Source organism: Emys orbicularis, chromosome 2 (genome assembly GCF_028017835.1).
Source record: "Emys orbicularis isolate rEmyOrb1 chromosome 2, rEmyOrb1.hap1, whole genome shotgun sequence".
Lineage (NCBI taxonomy): Eukaryota > Metazoa > Chordata > Testudines > Emydidae > Emys > Emys orbicularis.
This window is the reverse complement of record NC_088684.1, coordinates 2,938,910-2,956,989: the sequence shown is the minus strand read 5'-3', so window position 1 is coordinate 2,956,989 and position 18,080 is coordinate 2,938,910. Positions and strand designations below refer to the sequence as shown.

General features: G+C 49.9%; 1 protein-coding gene across 1 annotated transcript in view; it reads right to left on the bottom strand.

Annotated features, from left to right (window-relative positions):
• PPP1R16A (protein phosphatase 1 regulatory subunit 16A) overlaps window positions 1-13,637 on the bottom strand; it is a 50,857-nt gene extending 37,220 nt beyond the window's left edge. Inside the window, exon 1 of the mRNA XM_065399784.1 lies at window positions 13,388-13,637. Within this exon, the coding sequence (XP_065255856.1) occupies window positions 13,388-13,637 (250 nt within the window). The remainder of the gene's footprint in view (window positions 1-13,387) is intronic.
• Window positions 13,638-18,080: the final 4,443 nt, after the last annotated feature.

Genomic DNA, 18,080 nt, shown 5'->3' with positions numbered 1-18,080 from the left:
ATCCCCTCTGCAGGGCACAACCTTCCTCATCTTGTGCCCCCAGCAACCTCCCTCCTTAAGGCTACCACGCTGTACCACTACTCATCTCTACAATGGTGCTAGTTACTCCCATTTCAGGCCTAATTAATCAAACCCAAAGAAAACACAACTGCGACATGACTGACCAGCACTCTTTGTAAATACAAGAGGACGCCAGCTAGCCATGCCCCAAGTATCTGAAGCACCTTAAGCTGCCAGCACCTCCTTTTCCAAGTACTCCCATTATCCAGATGGCTGGGGAGTTGCTCAAGCTGTTTGAATAATCGGGATGCTAAAGCCGTTTCCTCTTTCCTTGCTATTTTCTGCTATCTACCCCCACCCTTTATTACTGCTTCATCACGTGGGGTGTTTTGTTTGCTTGGTTCTCCGTCTGTAGAGCAAAAGATCCCAGGGTAGGACCCTTGTCTTCTTACTGGTCTGCAAAATACCAAACACACCAGTGCTGGTAGATAAATATTAACTAATCCTGATATGGCACTTGTGTGTCACCACATAGCCAGGCACTACAGATTTCATTCTTTAACCTGACCTCGGTGCTATCCTCATTATTGATTCCTATTATACACCTCTACCTCGATATAACGCTGTCCTCGGGAGCCAAAAAATCTTACCGCGTTATAGGTGACACCGCGTTATATTGAACTTGCTTTGATCCACCGGAGTGCGCAGCCCCGCCCGCCTGGAGCACCGCTTTACCGCTTTATATCTGAATTCGTGTGATATCGGGTCGCGTTATATCAAGGTAGCGGTGTATAAGGTTTATTTCCACTTACAGCTCTCTGATTGATACTCCACTGTAAGAAAAAAGAATGGTTCCTTTACCAGGCATGCGAGTTCCATTTAACAAGGATACAGGGAGACGTTTCCTGAGGACACCTCCATTTCCAATCCCTCCCCTCTCTTTCTGAATGGGAAGGGCTGGCAGGGAGGGCCCAGGCAGAACTGCACTGACTTGGATAACCTATTTCCCTGGCTGGCTTTCCTCTATTACAGAACCCACTTAATTCCATACAAGGGAGGAATGGGGGGTTTCAGTAGGCATCGGGACTAGCATTATTGGCTCCCTAGGTGGAAGCCTCCAAGCGACAAGAATGAATATGCTAGTGAGTGAACTCCCCTCTCAGCCCCAAGGTGACTCCTCCATGTCAGGGAGAAGGCACACTGTATTGCCAATGTGGAAGAGGTTTGCCCTGCTGCGACCACTGGTATAGGGAAGTCTGGTCTCCATGGCTGTCGATCTGCCATTAAGGGTGGAAACATCTGGCACAGACGTTAAAAGCGACTTGCCTAAAGCCATGCAGCGTGTCAACAGCAGAGCTGAAAAGAACCCAGAAGTGCTGGCTCAATGCAGAGCTAACTGCCCTGTCCCTCCAGAGGCTGTGGGGGAGAATTTCTTTAAGGACAGGTAGGAGTGTCACAGCACTAATCTATCTCGTGACACAGTCTGGTGAGAGCTGAGCCTTGGCTGCCGGGGGGGTTGGGAGAGGAATCCCACGAGAATGAGATCTCCCGTTCCCTAAAAGAGAACAAGTCTCCTTTGTGAAGCTACCCCAGGGAGGGCCTGAGGGAATGGCCACCATGCCATGAGGTACAGGTCTGTCATACTTCAGTACCAACCACTGAGGGTGGAACCTGCAGCACTCCTCAGAACAGAAAGGGCCGACATTCAGCGATCATTGTATCAAGGAGGAAGCTAACGCCTGCCAGAAACTTACACAACGCAACAAAAGGAACCAAGAGAAAAGAAGCAAAGAATCCTGCCTGTGAAAACAGTAAACACCCATTCCCAGTGTTTGCGTGCTGAGGGGAACCGGTAAATACTGATTTCAGAGTGGCCTCCCGCGGAGCTATTCTTTCAGGCTGAAATATGTTAAGGGCTTTGCGGTGTCAGGGAGACAGCAGGTCAGACCTGGTGGAAATTGGGGATTTATAAAAAGGAGACCAAGTGAGTCGGGGGGAAAGGAAACGAAGAACCCAGCAAAAGTCCTGTCTGAAATAAGCCAGTACATACAGTATTGATATCTGCAGCCACACTACTGTCTAAGGCTGTAATCTTATTACACCGCACAAGATATGCAGGGTCAGGCCAAGTCAGCACATGTACAGGAGATCTTCAAGAGGAAAGGACTCTGGTAATTCAGTAGATAGCACTCCCCCCTCCCCTCGCTCAGCCTAGCGCTAGGGGGCACTGTATGCTAGAAGAGACATACGCAGGGCCCAGTGCGTGCGGTTAAAGAGCCCAGGGCCCTCGTCATAGAATATGTAAGTTGTGCTGTCCCTGGTGTCCTGGCCAAATTCCACAACTTAAATGAGAAAAAAAAATGGGGCTTGTGCCCTTTTTATGACGGACAAAGCAGCACGGGTAGGTTTCTTCCCCGGAAGAGGCCACAAGGAGGGAGGGGCTGGGAATGGAGAAGAACCTGGTACAGTAGTTTGGAGAATTACTGAAGTGATGCGCTCAAAGGAGCAGGAGAGGGAAATGTGAACGGGGGAGGGGGAAAGGACTTTTGGTCAGACTGTTTACAACACCACGATGAGTCAACAGCACTTGGGAGGAAGGAAGCTTTTGCCAGGGGTTCAACATTCCCATGTCTTCAAGCAAGGTGTGCGAGCTCACCGTGTGCATCCCTGGGGGCCAACAAGTCCTCCATAAAACCAGGGGAGCAGAGTTGATATTTCTGGGTTTAAAAATTGAAGATTTTTTTTAAAGAAGCACAAGGCTAATTACCCGCCTTTGGCAGATCTCCCGTCGTTTCTGTTGGATAAATTCTTCCATGTTCTAGTCTGTAGTGTAGTGGTCCTGTGTGCTGTTAAGCAGTGGCATTTGGTCCACACGGAGATGGCTGCATTTCAGTGCTGGCCGAAGTAATCCTTGTCTTAGCGTTTGTAGTACTTTAGGATCTATATAAATGCAAAGTATTTTTCTTTTTTTAAAGCTGGTCTTCAATATTAAGAGATTGGTTCCAGCCCTTGGGAATTTTGAGGCACTTCACCTCCATTTCTGTAATGAAGGCAAGAGAATTCTGCAGACTCCCTATCCTGGAGATCTGCACCATTTCAAGGTTAAATATTACAGCGTGACTAGCACTGCTTGGCCCTGATGCAGTTCAGTGTGTCCACTGACAACTGGCGTGGCACACCCACACACAGCGCTCCCCCCCACCCCCACCCCAACCATTGCTGAGCCGATGCACTCAAGAACCCAGCCTTCGTTTCCTGCACAGCCGCTCAGAACAGAGGCCTAGCAGCAGGTGTATGGCTGGCAGCAGAATAATGCGCACACTTTGTTTCTATTATAAATTTATACCCAGTAATAAATTAAGTTACTATTATAAAGTAATATGATCTTATCTTTTGTTTCCAGTGCTTTGGTTGGTACTCTGTGCTCCTGAGGCTTACGTCCAATTCCTGCTTACAGCTGGCTCCATCCTGGCTAAGGAGCCACACACATGGCTGCTTGTGACATCACCAATGGCAGCACCCTCAGCCTCCCACAGCTGCTCCCCCCTTCCATCCCGGATCTATGGCTGTGGGTTTCCTGGCCCCCAAAGGCAGGAAGTCTGAACATGAATAACTTGTGATCTTTAGGAGAAACCACGGTGGGAAATTGCCTCGCTCTAGTCATGATTTTGCACTGGGTATATTTTACAGAACTGTTTAGCAAAATAAAAAGTTTAAAGGAGATTAAACATTTCTTCACTTCTACAAAAAATAAGGGCCATGGACCACGTGTACCCTAATGGCCTCTGCATTCTCCCTGTCCTAATCTGTATCACCTGATTGGAGCTCCTGCTGGGAAGTGTCAATACAATAGCTGCTTCCATGAAATAGCAACAAGGATTACTGAGAACTGGCCCGAGCCTTCATTTTAAATATGCTGCAAAACAGGCTGATTGACTAGAAGAGTTTTGCTGTAACCCCACATCTCATCACCACCAAACACGGATTTTACATTTAACTTCAGTTAGTATGCATATTTCATGCAAGTTTCATATTTGATATTTTTTTCTTCGAGTTTTTTAGATAGAGTTAGATGGAGCTATTGTGCAAAGTTAAAATATTTTTAAAAACAGGAGAGCTTAAAACAGAGTGAACAAAGCAGAGAAACGCGCCGGGGGGGGGGGGGGGGGGTTGGTCTTTTCCAGAAAGCAAGAGCTGCAGAGAAGAAGGTCTTTGCGCCACCAGTGGCCCAAACGTGTTGAGGAAGTTGGTGCTAGATGAGCAGAAGGAGTGAGGGAAGAGAAGACGTAGAGACATAAGGCATAGACAAAAGGGTTGTGAGATCAGCTGAATCATGTCTAGGAAGTATATTAAAGTGAATGGTATTATCAGGTTAAAAATCATATTTAAAAATAAATGAGTTTCCCTTGTGTTACCAATCAGAGATCATTGAGACAAACAATTATCAATTCTCATTTTATTTTGACCATCATTGGTACTAGAGCAGCGCCAGCAGACCCAACCAAAATCAGGGCCCCACGGTTCTATGCACTGTGCAGATACGTAATAATAACGGCTGCGATTTTTTCATGAATATGTTTAGTAAAAGTCATGGACGGGTCACGGGCAATAAAGAAAAATTCACTAGCCGTGACCCGTCCATGACTTTTACTAAAAATATCTGTGACAAAATGGGGATCAGCGGATCCCCACACCACCGGCAGCAGGACAGCTGAGCAGCGGCTGGGAGCTGCGGGGCCGCCACCACCTGCAGCAGCTAGAGGCTACAGGGAAACCCAGCCGCCTGCAGTTCCAGGGAATCCCCCGCCGCCCACGGGGGCCGTGAGCTCAGGGGTTCCCCGCTGCCCGCAGAGGCCGGGAGCTTGGGGTTCCCCCGCTGCCCGCAGCTCCACAGGCCCCTGCCGCCTGTGGGGGTAACCCCCGCCACCCATGGGAGCTGCGGGGTTCCCCCGCCACCCACAGCACCAGGGCCCCCACCACCCGTGGCAGCTGTGATCTTCAGGGGTTCCCCCGCTGCCTCTGGCAGCCCCCACAACTCCTGGCCCCAGCGGGCGGTGGGGGACCCTGCAGCTCCCAATCACCGCAGGCTGAAGTCACGGAGGTCATTGGAAGTCACGGATTCCGTAATAAGTGTAATAACTTAGTAATAAGTGACAGTCCCCACCCCAAAGAACTTACAAGCTAAATAGGCAAGACAGAAAAGGATAGGAGGGGGAGGAAAAAGTCAAAGTGACTTCCCCCAGACGGCACAGCAAGTCAGTCACGACCACGGAACGCAGGTTTCCTGAGTTCCAATCTAGTGCCTTATACACTGGCCCATGATGCCTCTTTATGCTGCTTGTTTACTTCCAGCATGTCACCCATTTTGGACAATGAAATTTTACTAGCCAGTTTCCCTTTCAGGGTTTGCATGCCTTAGGACACGGACGTAATGTTTGGGTTGCAAATGCAGCAGGGATACGTTTGACAAGAGCCTTTGCCTTGGTGTTTTTTGCAGTTTTTTAATTAAAGGGATCGTGGTAGCATGGCTACTAGTCTCGGCTTTGGTAAAAGCTCATTTTTACCAAAACCTAAACTTGGGGGACAAATCTGATCTGACAGCATGGCATGAAAAACCAGGGAGGATCATGTTGAACTGGATTATGGAATTACTGTCGCCCATTAGATTCTTCGATTCGGATCACAACCTATTTTAGATTCTTTCATTTCCAAAATTGGTACTGAACAGACCATATGGATGGACACAAAAATGCCAGATACAGGGCACATTTATTTTATACTATATATATTCTTAAATATTTACAGTGCAAGAATATGTACAGTATGCTCCAATACTGTTACTGCACTTTTGTTTTAAATACTGTTTTAGTTTTCTACATATATAGCTTTAGTTTCTATGCTATTTTGAAGAGGTCATTACCTGTAAAGAAAGGATCGGACGTCACTCAACAGATGGAAGAGGGACCATTATTATGCCATGAAAGATTTAGACTGGAGTTCGCAAGAAGGCCAGAGGGAGTTGGGTGCCAAACTTTCCGACCATGGCTACATTAGAAAGGGTTTGCTGGCCTAGCTATACTGGCAAATCCTCCTACAGCAGAGACACAGCTTATACCAGAAAGAGTTCTTTTGCCAGCATAGCTTATACCAGTTCCCCAAGCAAAATAAGGTATACTGGGGAAAGGGCTTTTTCAACGGGATAAATACTTCTACACTAGGGCTAACCTACCTAGCTATGCGAGCAAGCAAAACTTTTAAGTGGAGATGACCAGGTCTCACTGACTTTCAAGAACTTAAAATCTAAGCCAGATGCTCTCAAAGTGCCAAGTTACATAGCCATGGAGTTGTGGAGTCGCTAGGGCCCTGGATGAGGTAGACGGGGCAGGTGACACCTCTCAGAGTTATTGTTCCAGACTCTGCAGCCACAGGCAGATGACACTACGTCAAGTTAACACTTGGGTCCTATTTTTTCCATAACCCTCAGGAGTGGACAATTTTTTTTAAATGACTCGTCAGAGTCTGGAGCACAGTTCTACTGCACAAGGGTGAATTCCACAACAAATTCAGTGACTATGGAATTGCAGATTACACAGGGCCCTGCACAGAGCTACCGTGACTACTAAATAAGTATGAACCCTTGTGAAGTGTGAATATATACCATGGTTAGCGATGACCACATCTCCTATTTCCTATTTATTAGTTGTATTAGGTAGCCTGGGTCCCGGCCCCAAAAGTTGACAATCTAGAGACAAAACGCAACTGGTGGGTGAAACAAGCTTGCAAGGAGGCAGGATGAAGTTACAATTACACAAACTTGTGCACAAGCTGTAAGTATTTTGTGTGCGTAGTTCTGACTAGCAGCAGTAGTCGCAGCTCAGCTGTCTAGAACTGCTTACAAGCGCATTCTAAAGCAAGCGTGTAGAGAGGGCCTTCGGCCATTAGAAACCCATACAAATACGCAGTAAGGCAGCACACGTCTGTCTCTAGCATTCTCCCCCTCTCTTCCACAAATCAGCTTCAGGTTGTGTTTCGAATTTCTTCCTTCAGACCCTTTTGTTTCCGCCTCTTCTCCACCTGATCCCTGGACCTACGTTTCTAGCTCCCCTTTTGATCTCACTCTTTCCACATTTTAGGGTGACAAAGAAAGAAGGTTGATGCGCTTCCAAGGTCTTCCCTATTTTCTCCTTTTACCCTATCCAGGTCCCACAAGCGAGTCCCCTCCCTCAGAGCGGATGGATGGATGGATTTAGCTACTGTTGCTGTTCTGTCAGAGACAGAGGAAGTCCTAGACAGGTCATAAGAGGTACGTATCCTTCCCATAGGGGCAGAGTGTTTTAACAGGCCTTGCCAGCACAGGAAGTGAAGGACCGAGCTCAGTCCACAAAATCTGCCACTAGACTCTTCTGCTTGGGTGCCCTGTGCCCAATCTCCCTCAGCTCTTCACTCCCCCTTCTGTTCGTCACCACTTATTTCCCATCTCCTCTCTGTCCCAAGTATAAACCCCACAAAGGAATTTTCCTTTAAAGGATTTTATATCCAGGACAACATAAGAAATTACTGGGAGTATTAACAGCCACCAAGGCTGTAACAACACACACAGTCACCAGGCTAGGCTGCTCTGAGAGATACCTTCATTCCAGTCCTTCCCAAAAACATGCTTCCTCAGGGGCCACAAAAAGTGAGATTATAATTTTTTTTTAAATAAGCTGTGATTACTAAATCATCCCTCTCTCTGGATTTCCCAGTAGGCCCCATCCTGTGAGTCTCTCACATGGCGCTCCCAGAGGCAAGGACTGGCTATTTTTGGATCTTGCACAGCACTGAGCATATTGTGAATGCTAAACAAATAATCACCAGATCAAACCCTACACATCTTGCCCATCACTCCAACAGCCTCCTCAAATGCCCGTAAGAGCAAATGAGCTTTATAGATTGTTCACAAACCCAGGCTATACGGGTCCCACGCAGGAGCCAGTTCCAGAGTCAAGTCCCTTCTGGGGAACGTCTTGCCAGCATCCCCTCCCATCTAAACTGGTTAGATCATGCAGGGAGAGAGATTGCCGTTCAGGTCACTGCCTCCCAACCCACTTAGGGCGTTCACAGCTTAACACAGCACTTTGATCTCCACTCTGAGGCTTAACGGCACCTGGGCCTGAGCCCAGGGGACAGTATAATAAGCAAGGTTTCAGAGTAGCAGCCGTGTTCGTCTGTATCCGCAAAAAGAACAGGAGTACTTGTGGCACCTTAGAGACTAACAAATTTATTAGAGCATAAGCTTTCGTAGGATAGGCCTCTCAGAGTTGGTAAGACAACTCCCACCTGTTCATGCTCTCTGTATGTGTGTGTATATATATATCTCCTCAATATATGTTTCACTCTATATGCATCCGAAGAAGTGGGTTGTAGCCCACGAAAGCTTATGCTCTAATAAATTTGTTAGTCTCTAAGGTGCCACAAGTACTCCTGTTCTTTTTATAATAAGCAAAGCACCACATTCTACAATAGTTTCAGTTTCTCAACAACATCATGCAATGCCATTACAGCAATCTAATCGAGGTGACAAGTGCTTGGATAACTGAAGCAAAGGCCATATTAGAAAGGACAAGGTGCACGCTTGTAGAGAAGCAGCGATGGAAAGTTTGCACGGCGATCGATGCATCGGCAATCGATTTAGCGGGTCTAGTGAAGACCTGCTAAATTGACTGCAGATCGCTCTCCCGTCGACTCCTGTACTCCACCGGATCGAGAGGAGTCGACCGGAGAGTGTCTCCCATCGACATCGCGTAGTGTGGACCCCGCGGTAAGTAGATCTAAGCTACATCGATTTGAGTTATGCTATTCACGTAACTCAAATTGCGTAGCTTAGGGTACATCTATACTACCCGCCGGATCGGTGGGTAGTGTTCGATGCATCGGGGATCGATTTATCGCGTCTCGTCTAGACACGATAAATCGATCCCTGAATCAATGCCTGTACTCCATCTCGGCAGGAGGAGTAAGCGGAGTCGACAGGGGAGCCGCGGCGGTGGACTTGCCGCCGTGAGGACGGCCAGGTAAGTCGAACTAAGATACTTCGACTTGTTGCATATCTTAGCTCGAACCCCTTGCTAGTGTAGTCCAGGCCTTAGACCGAATTTCCCCTGTAGTGTAGAAAAGGCCTAAGAGTAACATAGGACCTCACACCATCTCGGCTGACACCCTGGCCTCACTGATAATGGGAATTTTGTCACTGACTTCAGCAAAGCCAGGATTTCACTCCCAGATTGCAAAATTCTGAACATCAGACCAACAAAATGATGGTCTCACACTCCGTCAAACAGGGGCACCAACATAATCTGGACTGAGCTTCAGCAAAGTTCCAACTCATATAGATACTGGGCCAGGTCAGTGGTGATGAAACAGAGCTAGATGCCAGCATATTGACTACACCCCTCCCTGCCTTCCCAATGGCCTGATATATCTGTTGAACAGGAGGAGATAAAATAGGCCCTTAAGATAACCTCCAGAGAGGGCTCTTAGGGGCAGAGGAACAATTACCAAACACTATCCTGCGGCAACCGCAGACTGAGGAGGGCATACGGAGCCTTTCCTCTCAAACAGGGCTCAGGTCAGTAATGGGCAAGAGCTGTTGCCCTGTCGGATGGCAATTTAGTGGCCTGTGTAAAGTGACTTGGTGGATCTGAGTCCAGTCCCAGGGGCAGAGAGGCGAAGATCTGAGCAGGCCACAGAGATAGGGTTGCCAATTTTGGTTGGACATATTCCTGGAGGTTTCATCACATGACATAATCTTTAATTTAAGATTAATCTTTAATTCCTGGGGACTCCAGGACAACCCTGGATGGTTGGCAACTCTACACAGAGACCAAGCCACTAGAGGTCAGCCCTCCAGCTGGCAGGGCGATGTAGGGAAGCTACACCTATTATATGGACAGAGAGCATCAGCCTCCAGGCCGGCTGAGCCAGCAGTTTTCCTCCGTGTGAAGTTTATGCAAAAAGCCACAAAGCCCCTTTTCTGTTCCTTCACTAGAGCCTGTAACCGAGTCCTGAAGAGATTCAGCTGGTTAACATCATTTCTATTTTTAGCCAGTCTGCCTTTTCATTTGAGGACCATACTGTGTCATTATCTAGTCAGGCCAGAGGGAGGGGTAGAGCCAGACAGTGCATCCCCTCTTTCACTTGGAAACTGTGCTGGGAGAGGAGGGAAAATATATGTGGTTGTAAATTGCTTAATCCAAATGGAGAGTAAGAGCGTTAAGAGGGAATCCATTTGTCCACTTGTCAATAGCAAGTAGAAAAGAGTTCCTGACAAGCACGGTGAGGTGGCTAAACCATCCATTCCATGTTTCTAGCTCTTGTAGTTGTGAAGGGAACCTCCCAAATTTGACCTGATGCAGTGTTGTCTCTCTGAGTCTGCAAACAGCTCCAGGGCCTCTGGTGCTGCTCAGATCTTTCCCAAGCACAGAGAGAATTAAGACATTAACATGAGACGGAATCCTGTGGGCAGCAGTGAAAGTGACAAGACTCACAGCACATTCACTCTGCTGTTGCTTGAGTAACCAATGAACAGCAGTAAAAGCAGGAGCTGAGGAGGACCCTTCTGCCAATCCCAGAAATAAAGAAGGCTGGGAGAGGAATATGGGAGGTAGCGAAGAGGCAATATCCAGCAAACCACCTCCAGCCAAGAGGGGAAGGGGGGGAAGGGTAAGCTCCTTCACCCTTTCAAAAGCCAAAAACGGGCAAGGGGAATGCCTCTAATGAACAGAAGCCTGCTAGCCAGAGGCTGATACAAGACACAGAGGAGGGTCCCAGGAACTGCTCCCTTCATCGTTCTCAGCAGCTGGGGTGACAGGCTTCTTAGCAGGGCATTGCCTCAGGACATGATGGGTTGGGACACTCCTTTCACAGCTGTTGCTAAATGAAGGCTGTATCTTTCTAGTCATGTGATTCACTAATCTCATCTGTACAGCTGAATAATTTACATAGCCACTAAGGGAAAGGACCTGTCACCTATGACTAGTGCAAATTGCACCCAGGATTAATCCTCAGGCTACAGGTGTCTAGTAATCCTTCCATTAGGCAAGCAGTTTGTACATTTTTGTATTCACTGGGGATGATAAAATACATACTGTAGTTAATTATAGGTCACTGTTAAGTCAATACTCCTTTTAACACCGTTCACTCATCTTCAGCTGACAACTTAATGTCCAGCAGAGAACAAAAAAGCAATGTAATCATTGTAGTTTGCAAAGGTTTGCTATTCATTTTCTCATGTCCTTTCGCTAATGCTGAATAGACTCTCAATACTGTATAGAGCTCAAGCAGCTGCCCAGTATTTAATGGCTCCGTTAACCATGAGAACCATCAAGATTTTGTTAGAACGCTAGTCAAAAAGTTCTCAGGAAACTAAAATTAACAAGAACTGTGGGATTCTACAGAAATTAGTTTAAAAAAAGGCAAATCAAAGTATGTGATTTACAGAATAGAATTCTGATGTGTCTGTGGCAGCAGCTGAAAACACCTCCTTGACCCATTTTCTCTTTCTAAACCCTCAACCTGCTGGGCTTCTCTCTCACCAGGCCCATGTTAAATATTGGTAAGACTTGCAACACTACCTGCCCTTTAGCCATGATCACCCAACTGCAAGAGACAGAGATGAGCTTTGCCTCATTAAATCCAGCTGCTTCCTGGCACCAAACCTCCTTGCTAGGTCAAACTCTGTAGCTACTTGTGCCCTTTGCACCATTCTGTATATGGAAGAGATACTAGAGGGAAAATCCTGCTTCTGCAGAAGGGGGTGGAGCAGATATGACTTAATAAATCAGAGAAGTTAGAGACTGAAGAGACCTATGACCTCTTCCCCATCCCCCCCACCCTTTGCCAACTTCTCCCAGTCACGTCTCTCCTTTAGTGCATCAAGGCTATAAATTGAATGTCGAAAAAAATCACAGGCAAATTTCACCTTGTGGCCTGTGACACGCATTCTTCACAGTACCAGGAAAAAAGCCAGCTCTCCTCTGGACCTGACTTTTCCCTTGGAGGCTGTGCACCACCGACTGACGCCCACCAAGGATTTCAGCTCTGGTTTGCAGGCTGCAGTACACCGTACGAGAAAAGGGAGCCTCAGGGGACCAACAACTTGGGGCAAGAATTTGGGGCAACAAAGTGCAGCCCCCTCAGAAGTAATGTCAGGCAGCTACGCATTTGGTACAGTGACTCCTGTTAAGAATGGAGACGGTACTCCTCTGCCATTCCTTTCTAGCGCCTCCTGCTAGCCAGAGCCGGCACTGGAGTAGCTGTGCAGGTGTTTCGTTGTTCTGGATTTGCCACCATTTTAAAACAAAATGTTAAGGGAGCCTGAGGTGAACCCAGAAGAGCTAGAAATGCTGGAGGGGTGAGAGGGACCTGTGACATCGAGTGCTTTCTGGTGTAGCCACTTTTCCCCTGATGCCATTCAGACAGGCCAAAGGCACCCAGACCCATTCCTCACAGGCCCCTCTGCTCTCACTGAGCTCAATGGCAGCTGAGGGCACGCAGTGAGTCATAGGACACTGCCCAGGCAGCAGTGATTTCAAACAAGGGATTAGTGTAAACAGAACAACGTGTTCTGTAGGTACACTGAAAGCAGACTGCTGTCACAGAACCATCGCCTCTCAGCACGCGCCCCGTCTTTTCTTTATCGTTTGTGTTATATAAATAAAGTCTGATGGCGTCCAAGTGCCACCTTTCCAGAGGGGCAAGAGGTTTGCACATCCTGGGTTGTTTGCCTCCCTTCCCCCCACAAAGAATTACCCTATCCCACAAAGGGGGGAAGGGTGAATGTGGCCCCACAGCCAATCGTGGGAGCCCTGCCCAGAGCCGGTCGTGTTATCAAAGACAATAAGCATACAGGGATGGGCAGCATTATCTACATCCTCTATGGAATGGGGAAATGGGATTCCCCTGCAAGAAGAGAAGGTGACCCACTACCAGAGCCCGAACTCGTCAGGGTCCTACGCTATGTAAATAGTCTTCACCCTTCGATAAAATCACTCAGCTCTTCCTCCAGTGGAAAGAAGCCCACATCAAAAGATCACCCCACAATGGGACCTTCTTGCTTAGGAGCGAGTTGATCTTTACAGCCCCTAGATCTGAGCAGAGGCAGTGACGCAGCTGCTTACCACACACGACCTACGGAGTCCAACCCCAGAGGCCTTCAGATTCCATTGCGGCTGGTCCCGTCATTTCTGAACAACAATTTCTGCTTGAAGATATTTTTAAAAATTAAGCCTCCCAAGTCTTATGGGGGCACCCACAATCCCCCGCCACCATCCTGCACCCCTCACACATAGTGCCTATGCCCCCACCCTCATCTCTTACACTCAGTCTGGGAGTACCTGGCCCTTCCTACCTTCCTCCACATCATTGCGAGATGCTGCCTCCAGCAGCTTGATGCTCTCCGGAAACAGCACTCGCTTCTCCTTGCTGCTGTTTTTCTTCCTCTTTTCTGCTCTGGCCTTCTTGCCGTGAGCCTCCTTTTCAAACTGTGCCCATTTCTTCAGCTGCTGCGTCCGGCGCTTCTGTGCATGCTTCAGCCGCTCCTGGGTGCTCATCCTGGCCACTGCTGGCATCTCCGCCAGCAGCTCCAGGTGCTCCGCCATGGCTGCTGCAGGGAAGGGAATACAGACTGCTCCTCGTCGAGGTCTCGATTTCAGACCCAGGAGCCCCAAGGCGCTGGGAAGAAAGCCCAGGCGTGGATAGAAGAGAGGCGTGAGGATCCCTGCCTCCAGAGGGCATCACCTGCACCACTTCAAACGGTCTGTCGCCAGGCCACAGCCTCAGAGAACATGAATGGTGCCAACTTGTCTTATACTTGGATCCTGGTTGCTTTCTGGGGCTCTGCCACCCCCTCTGGAGATAGAGGGTTCTGCTCCATAACCACCCCTCTTCTCTGGGTTTCTCCCTGAGTGGTTTGATGGTCTTCCCAAGCCTCAAACACCCAGGGTCTTTCCCATGAGTTGGGAGTCAGCAATCTTTCCAGAAAAACACTCACCATGCAAACCAGCTAACAAGTAACGTGCACTGTACCATTGGTGAGAGAGGCTCCCGCTCCTACCCCCTCAGCCCAGCAAACGGCCACGCAGGGACGAAGAGCAGCAGCAACAGAATCTTCGTTCATTGGGCTTAGAATCTTTGCAGCCTCTTTCCACCTACACCCGGTTTCATAGGAGGCCCAAAGATACCCGTACAACACTCTCTCGGCTCTGCCTGCGAGGTTTCAAAGGTAAAGGTAGACAATTAAATTAAGAGCCCCGGAGATATAGCCATCCAGACAGCCACCTCAAAGGTCTGAGCTAGCCCAATCAGTTCTGTGTCCACACTGCTCTTTGGGAGCAGACAGAAGGCTTAGGAGGTTAAGTCAGGAAATCTGTGTCTCTCCCCCAGAGCAGCACTACTGCTCAGTCCTGTATTAAGTCAGTGGGGTGCCACCCCACCTAAGCCTTTACACCCCAGCAATTCATAGTACAGAGGAAGGCTGGACGGATTCTCAGGCACACTCACGGTGGGAATTATTACAAAGTTATTTTGTCTGTCACCAAGTCCATGCTCGGAGGCTAATTACCTGGATAACGTCCTCCCTTTTGCCTCCTGTGTTCATGAAGCAAGGGCTGTGGGGGGCAAACAAGGGGAAAATGTCCTGACGACTTAGCTGCAGCTGTCCTCATTCCAAGCAGCAACCTCTAAACTGGGCTCCTCCCAGTACCAGGAACCAACAGGTTATTCCAGAAAGCTGTGTGTCCTCCCCACAGAGATCATTCAAAGCTGCCCAACGGAAGAGAGAAACACCAGTGAAGAGTTAGTGCCCATTACCACCATAAACCAGCAGCCCCCGAAGGACCGAGATCAAATATCAAGCAGAAGAAATGGGAGGAAAAGGCAGATCCACACGCCCCTCTGTGTCACCGTATCCACAGCACTGTACAATCCTGTCACAGCCGTTGCAGGGAGAAATCCCTTCTGCATTTGTTTCTTCCATGTGGTCTCCAGTCTTTGCCACTTACGTTCTTCCAGGTGCTCGGTGAACTCTGAGAACATGGATGCTCATTGTCAGAGGGACAATCCCTCACTCCACATCCCCTGGTGCTCGGCAAGTTAACGTGCTTCCCTTGGAGCCACTTGAAAGCCCTCCAAGAGGAAGCGGTCGGTTTGCACTTCCCCTCCCCGGGGTGGACACAAAGGAGAGCGGCACAGGAGCTGGAGCTCTAAACCTCGGATTGCATCCTGGCAGCCCGTGCAAGTGCTCAGGCGGCCTTGCTGGACTCGCTGGCAACTCCTCCCTCCCTGCAGTCAGTCACAGTGACACTTGAAAGCTGGGCTGAGCTTCCTGCTCTCCTCGGTCAAGCACGCTGGGAGAGTGGAGCTTCAGGAGTCCTGCAAAGAAAAGAACAAGGGAAAAAAACCAGAGGGGGGTTAGGGCATTGCTGAGGGGAGAGAGCCTGCCCCTCCCGACAAGACCCTGACCCCTCTCTGCACCCCACCCGATGCTGTTTTTGCCCTCTGTTAATCCAGGATTAACCTACAATCAAAGTTTAAGCAAATTACCCAGAGCTTTGCCAGTAGCAATTGAAAGCGTCTTTCTCCCTCCCTGAAGCTGCCTGCACCGGCCAACCCTCCAGAGCACACCTTCCTGCCAGCAGCATTCCCACAGACCTGCCAAGGCTTGGAAGCTCGCAGCCTCCCCTGCAACCCAGGGTGCTGCTCGGGTAGGCTGGCATTCAGAACCAGGGCCGGCTCTAGGTTTTTTGCCACCCCAAGCAAAAAAATTTTTGGCTGCCCCTCACCCCAGCCCTGGGCTCTCTCTTCCCCCCCCCCGCCACCCGCACCCCCTGCTGCCCCAGCGCTGAGCTCTCCACCCCACCCCACCCGCACCCCCTGCCACCCCAGCCCTGGGCTCCCCCCACCAGTGCTGACTCCGCCCGCTCCCCCCTCGCCTCCAGCCGGTCTGGCGCTGGCAGGGTCGGGGTAAGCAGCTGGGCTCCTGGGCCGCGCCTCAGTCCAGGGTCCCTCCAGCCAGGGCTCCCGCCTCCAGGACCGGCCGGGACCCGGGAGGGCAGAGCCGGGATATCACCGTGGCAGGGGGCTGAGGAACCGGGCCAGGGTAGCCCCAGAGGCAGCGGAGCCCCAGAGAGCAGGACGCGGACCCTGCACGGCAGTGCCCCACCCTCTATGGCCCCGCTGCTGCTGCTGCTTCTCGCTGCCCTGCCGCAGTCCCTGGGCAGCTCGGGCCGCTTTGGCCAGCCCTGGCTGCGGCGCTGGGGGGGGCGGTTGCCCTGCGGCACCTGCAGGCGGCTCCATGTGCCCCGTGGGGCAGCCCCCAGCCCGAGTGTCCCCCGCTCGGAGCCTGCCCGGCCCAGCCACAAGGTGCGGTGCGAACCGCAATGGCCCCAGGGCACCCCCCATGCACGACACGCTGCTGCTGCCAGGGCCGGCTCTAGGCTTTTGCCGCCGGAAGCAAGGAAAAAAAAAAAAGATGGCCAGAATGCCACCCCTGAAAATGTGCCGCCCCAAGCACGTGCTTGGTTTGCTGGTGCCTAGAGCCGGCCCTGTTCAGAACACCAAGAAGAAGAAAAGAAAAGCTTCCTCTAGGAACAGAGTTGCACTGAGTTAGCCGATGACAGAGGCGTCTGACCCCCAAAGGGTAAGCCACAGAGACACGGCCGCTCCATCTCCCAAGCACATGATTTCATTGTCTCAGACTTTATTTGAAGAATGTTCTGCAGTTCAAAGCAGTAACCGTAGCCACCCCACCAGGAAAGCTCCTGTGTAACAGCCTAGCATGGAAACAAACCCTTTCCTTCTCCTTGAAGGGTCACTAGTCCCTGCCAACGAGGGACAGATTATTTACTTACCTGAGGACATGAAGTTTCCAGACTTGGCCGAGGCCTCTTATTATTGAATGAGAGAAGGGAAGAAACTTACTAGGTCTAAAGTGTACCTCTGGGGCCAATGCAGGACTGCTCCCCGGCTCTCTTAGCATTCTCAGTCTAGCTGGGAACAGCAACACACACTTTGCCCTTCGGAGAGCCCAAAACACTGCTAGCCCCTTGGGGGAGGGACTGCCTCTTTGTTCTCTATTTGTACAGCCCCTAGCACAATGGGGGCCTGATCCATGACTGGGGCTCCTTGATGCCATGGTAATACACTGTGACAGACCCAGACCAGTGGGGTACAGGAGTCTGGTAGAGGGCAAATATACTGGTCACTGGATGAGTAGTTTTCTGTTCCCTGAGTGACCAGAGCAGGGGCTGCACTAGAGTAATCAGGAACCTGCTAGAACCAGTTAAGGCAGGCAGGCTAATTAGGACACCTGGAGCCAATTAAGAAGAAGCTGCTAGAATCAACTAAGGCAGGCTAATCAGGGCACCTGGGTTTTAAAAGGAGCTCACTTAAGTTTGTGGTGTGAGTGTGAGGAGCTGGGAGCAAGAGATGTGAGGAGCTGAGTGGGAGTGCTGCTGGAGGACTGAGGAGCACAAGTGTTATCAGACACCAGGAGGAAGGTCCTGTGGTGAGAATAAGGAAGGTGTTTGGAGGAGGCCATGGGGAAGTAGCCCAGGGAATTGTAGCTGTCATGCAGCTGTTACAGGAGGCACTATAGACAGCTGCAGTCCACAGGGCCCTGGGCTGGAACCCCAGGAGTAGAGGGTGGGCCTGGGTTCCCCCCCAAACCTCCCAAGAACCCCTGGACTGTGGGTTCTTCCAGAGGGGAAGGTCTCTGGGCTGTTCCCCAACCCACATGGTGAATCTCTGAGGCAAGAAAATCCGCCAATAAGCGCAGGACCCACCAAGATAGAGGAGGAACTTTGTCACAACACATAATAATGCAAGGTGGGTCAGAATTATTATCCCCATTTTACCAATGAGTAAATTGAGGCACAGAGGTGTCTAAGGTCACAGCCAGTCTGTAACAGACCTGGGAAAGGTACCCAGGTGTCCCAACTTCTAGTCTTCTACTACAACCACAAGGTCACCTTTTCTCCCGTCCACCACTTCCCATGAGAGAATACTGTGCACAACTGAAATCACACAGTGGGGTGGTCCCTAAT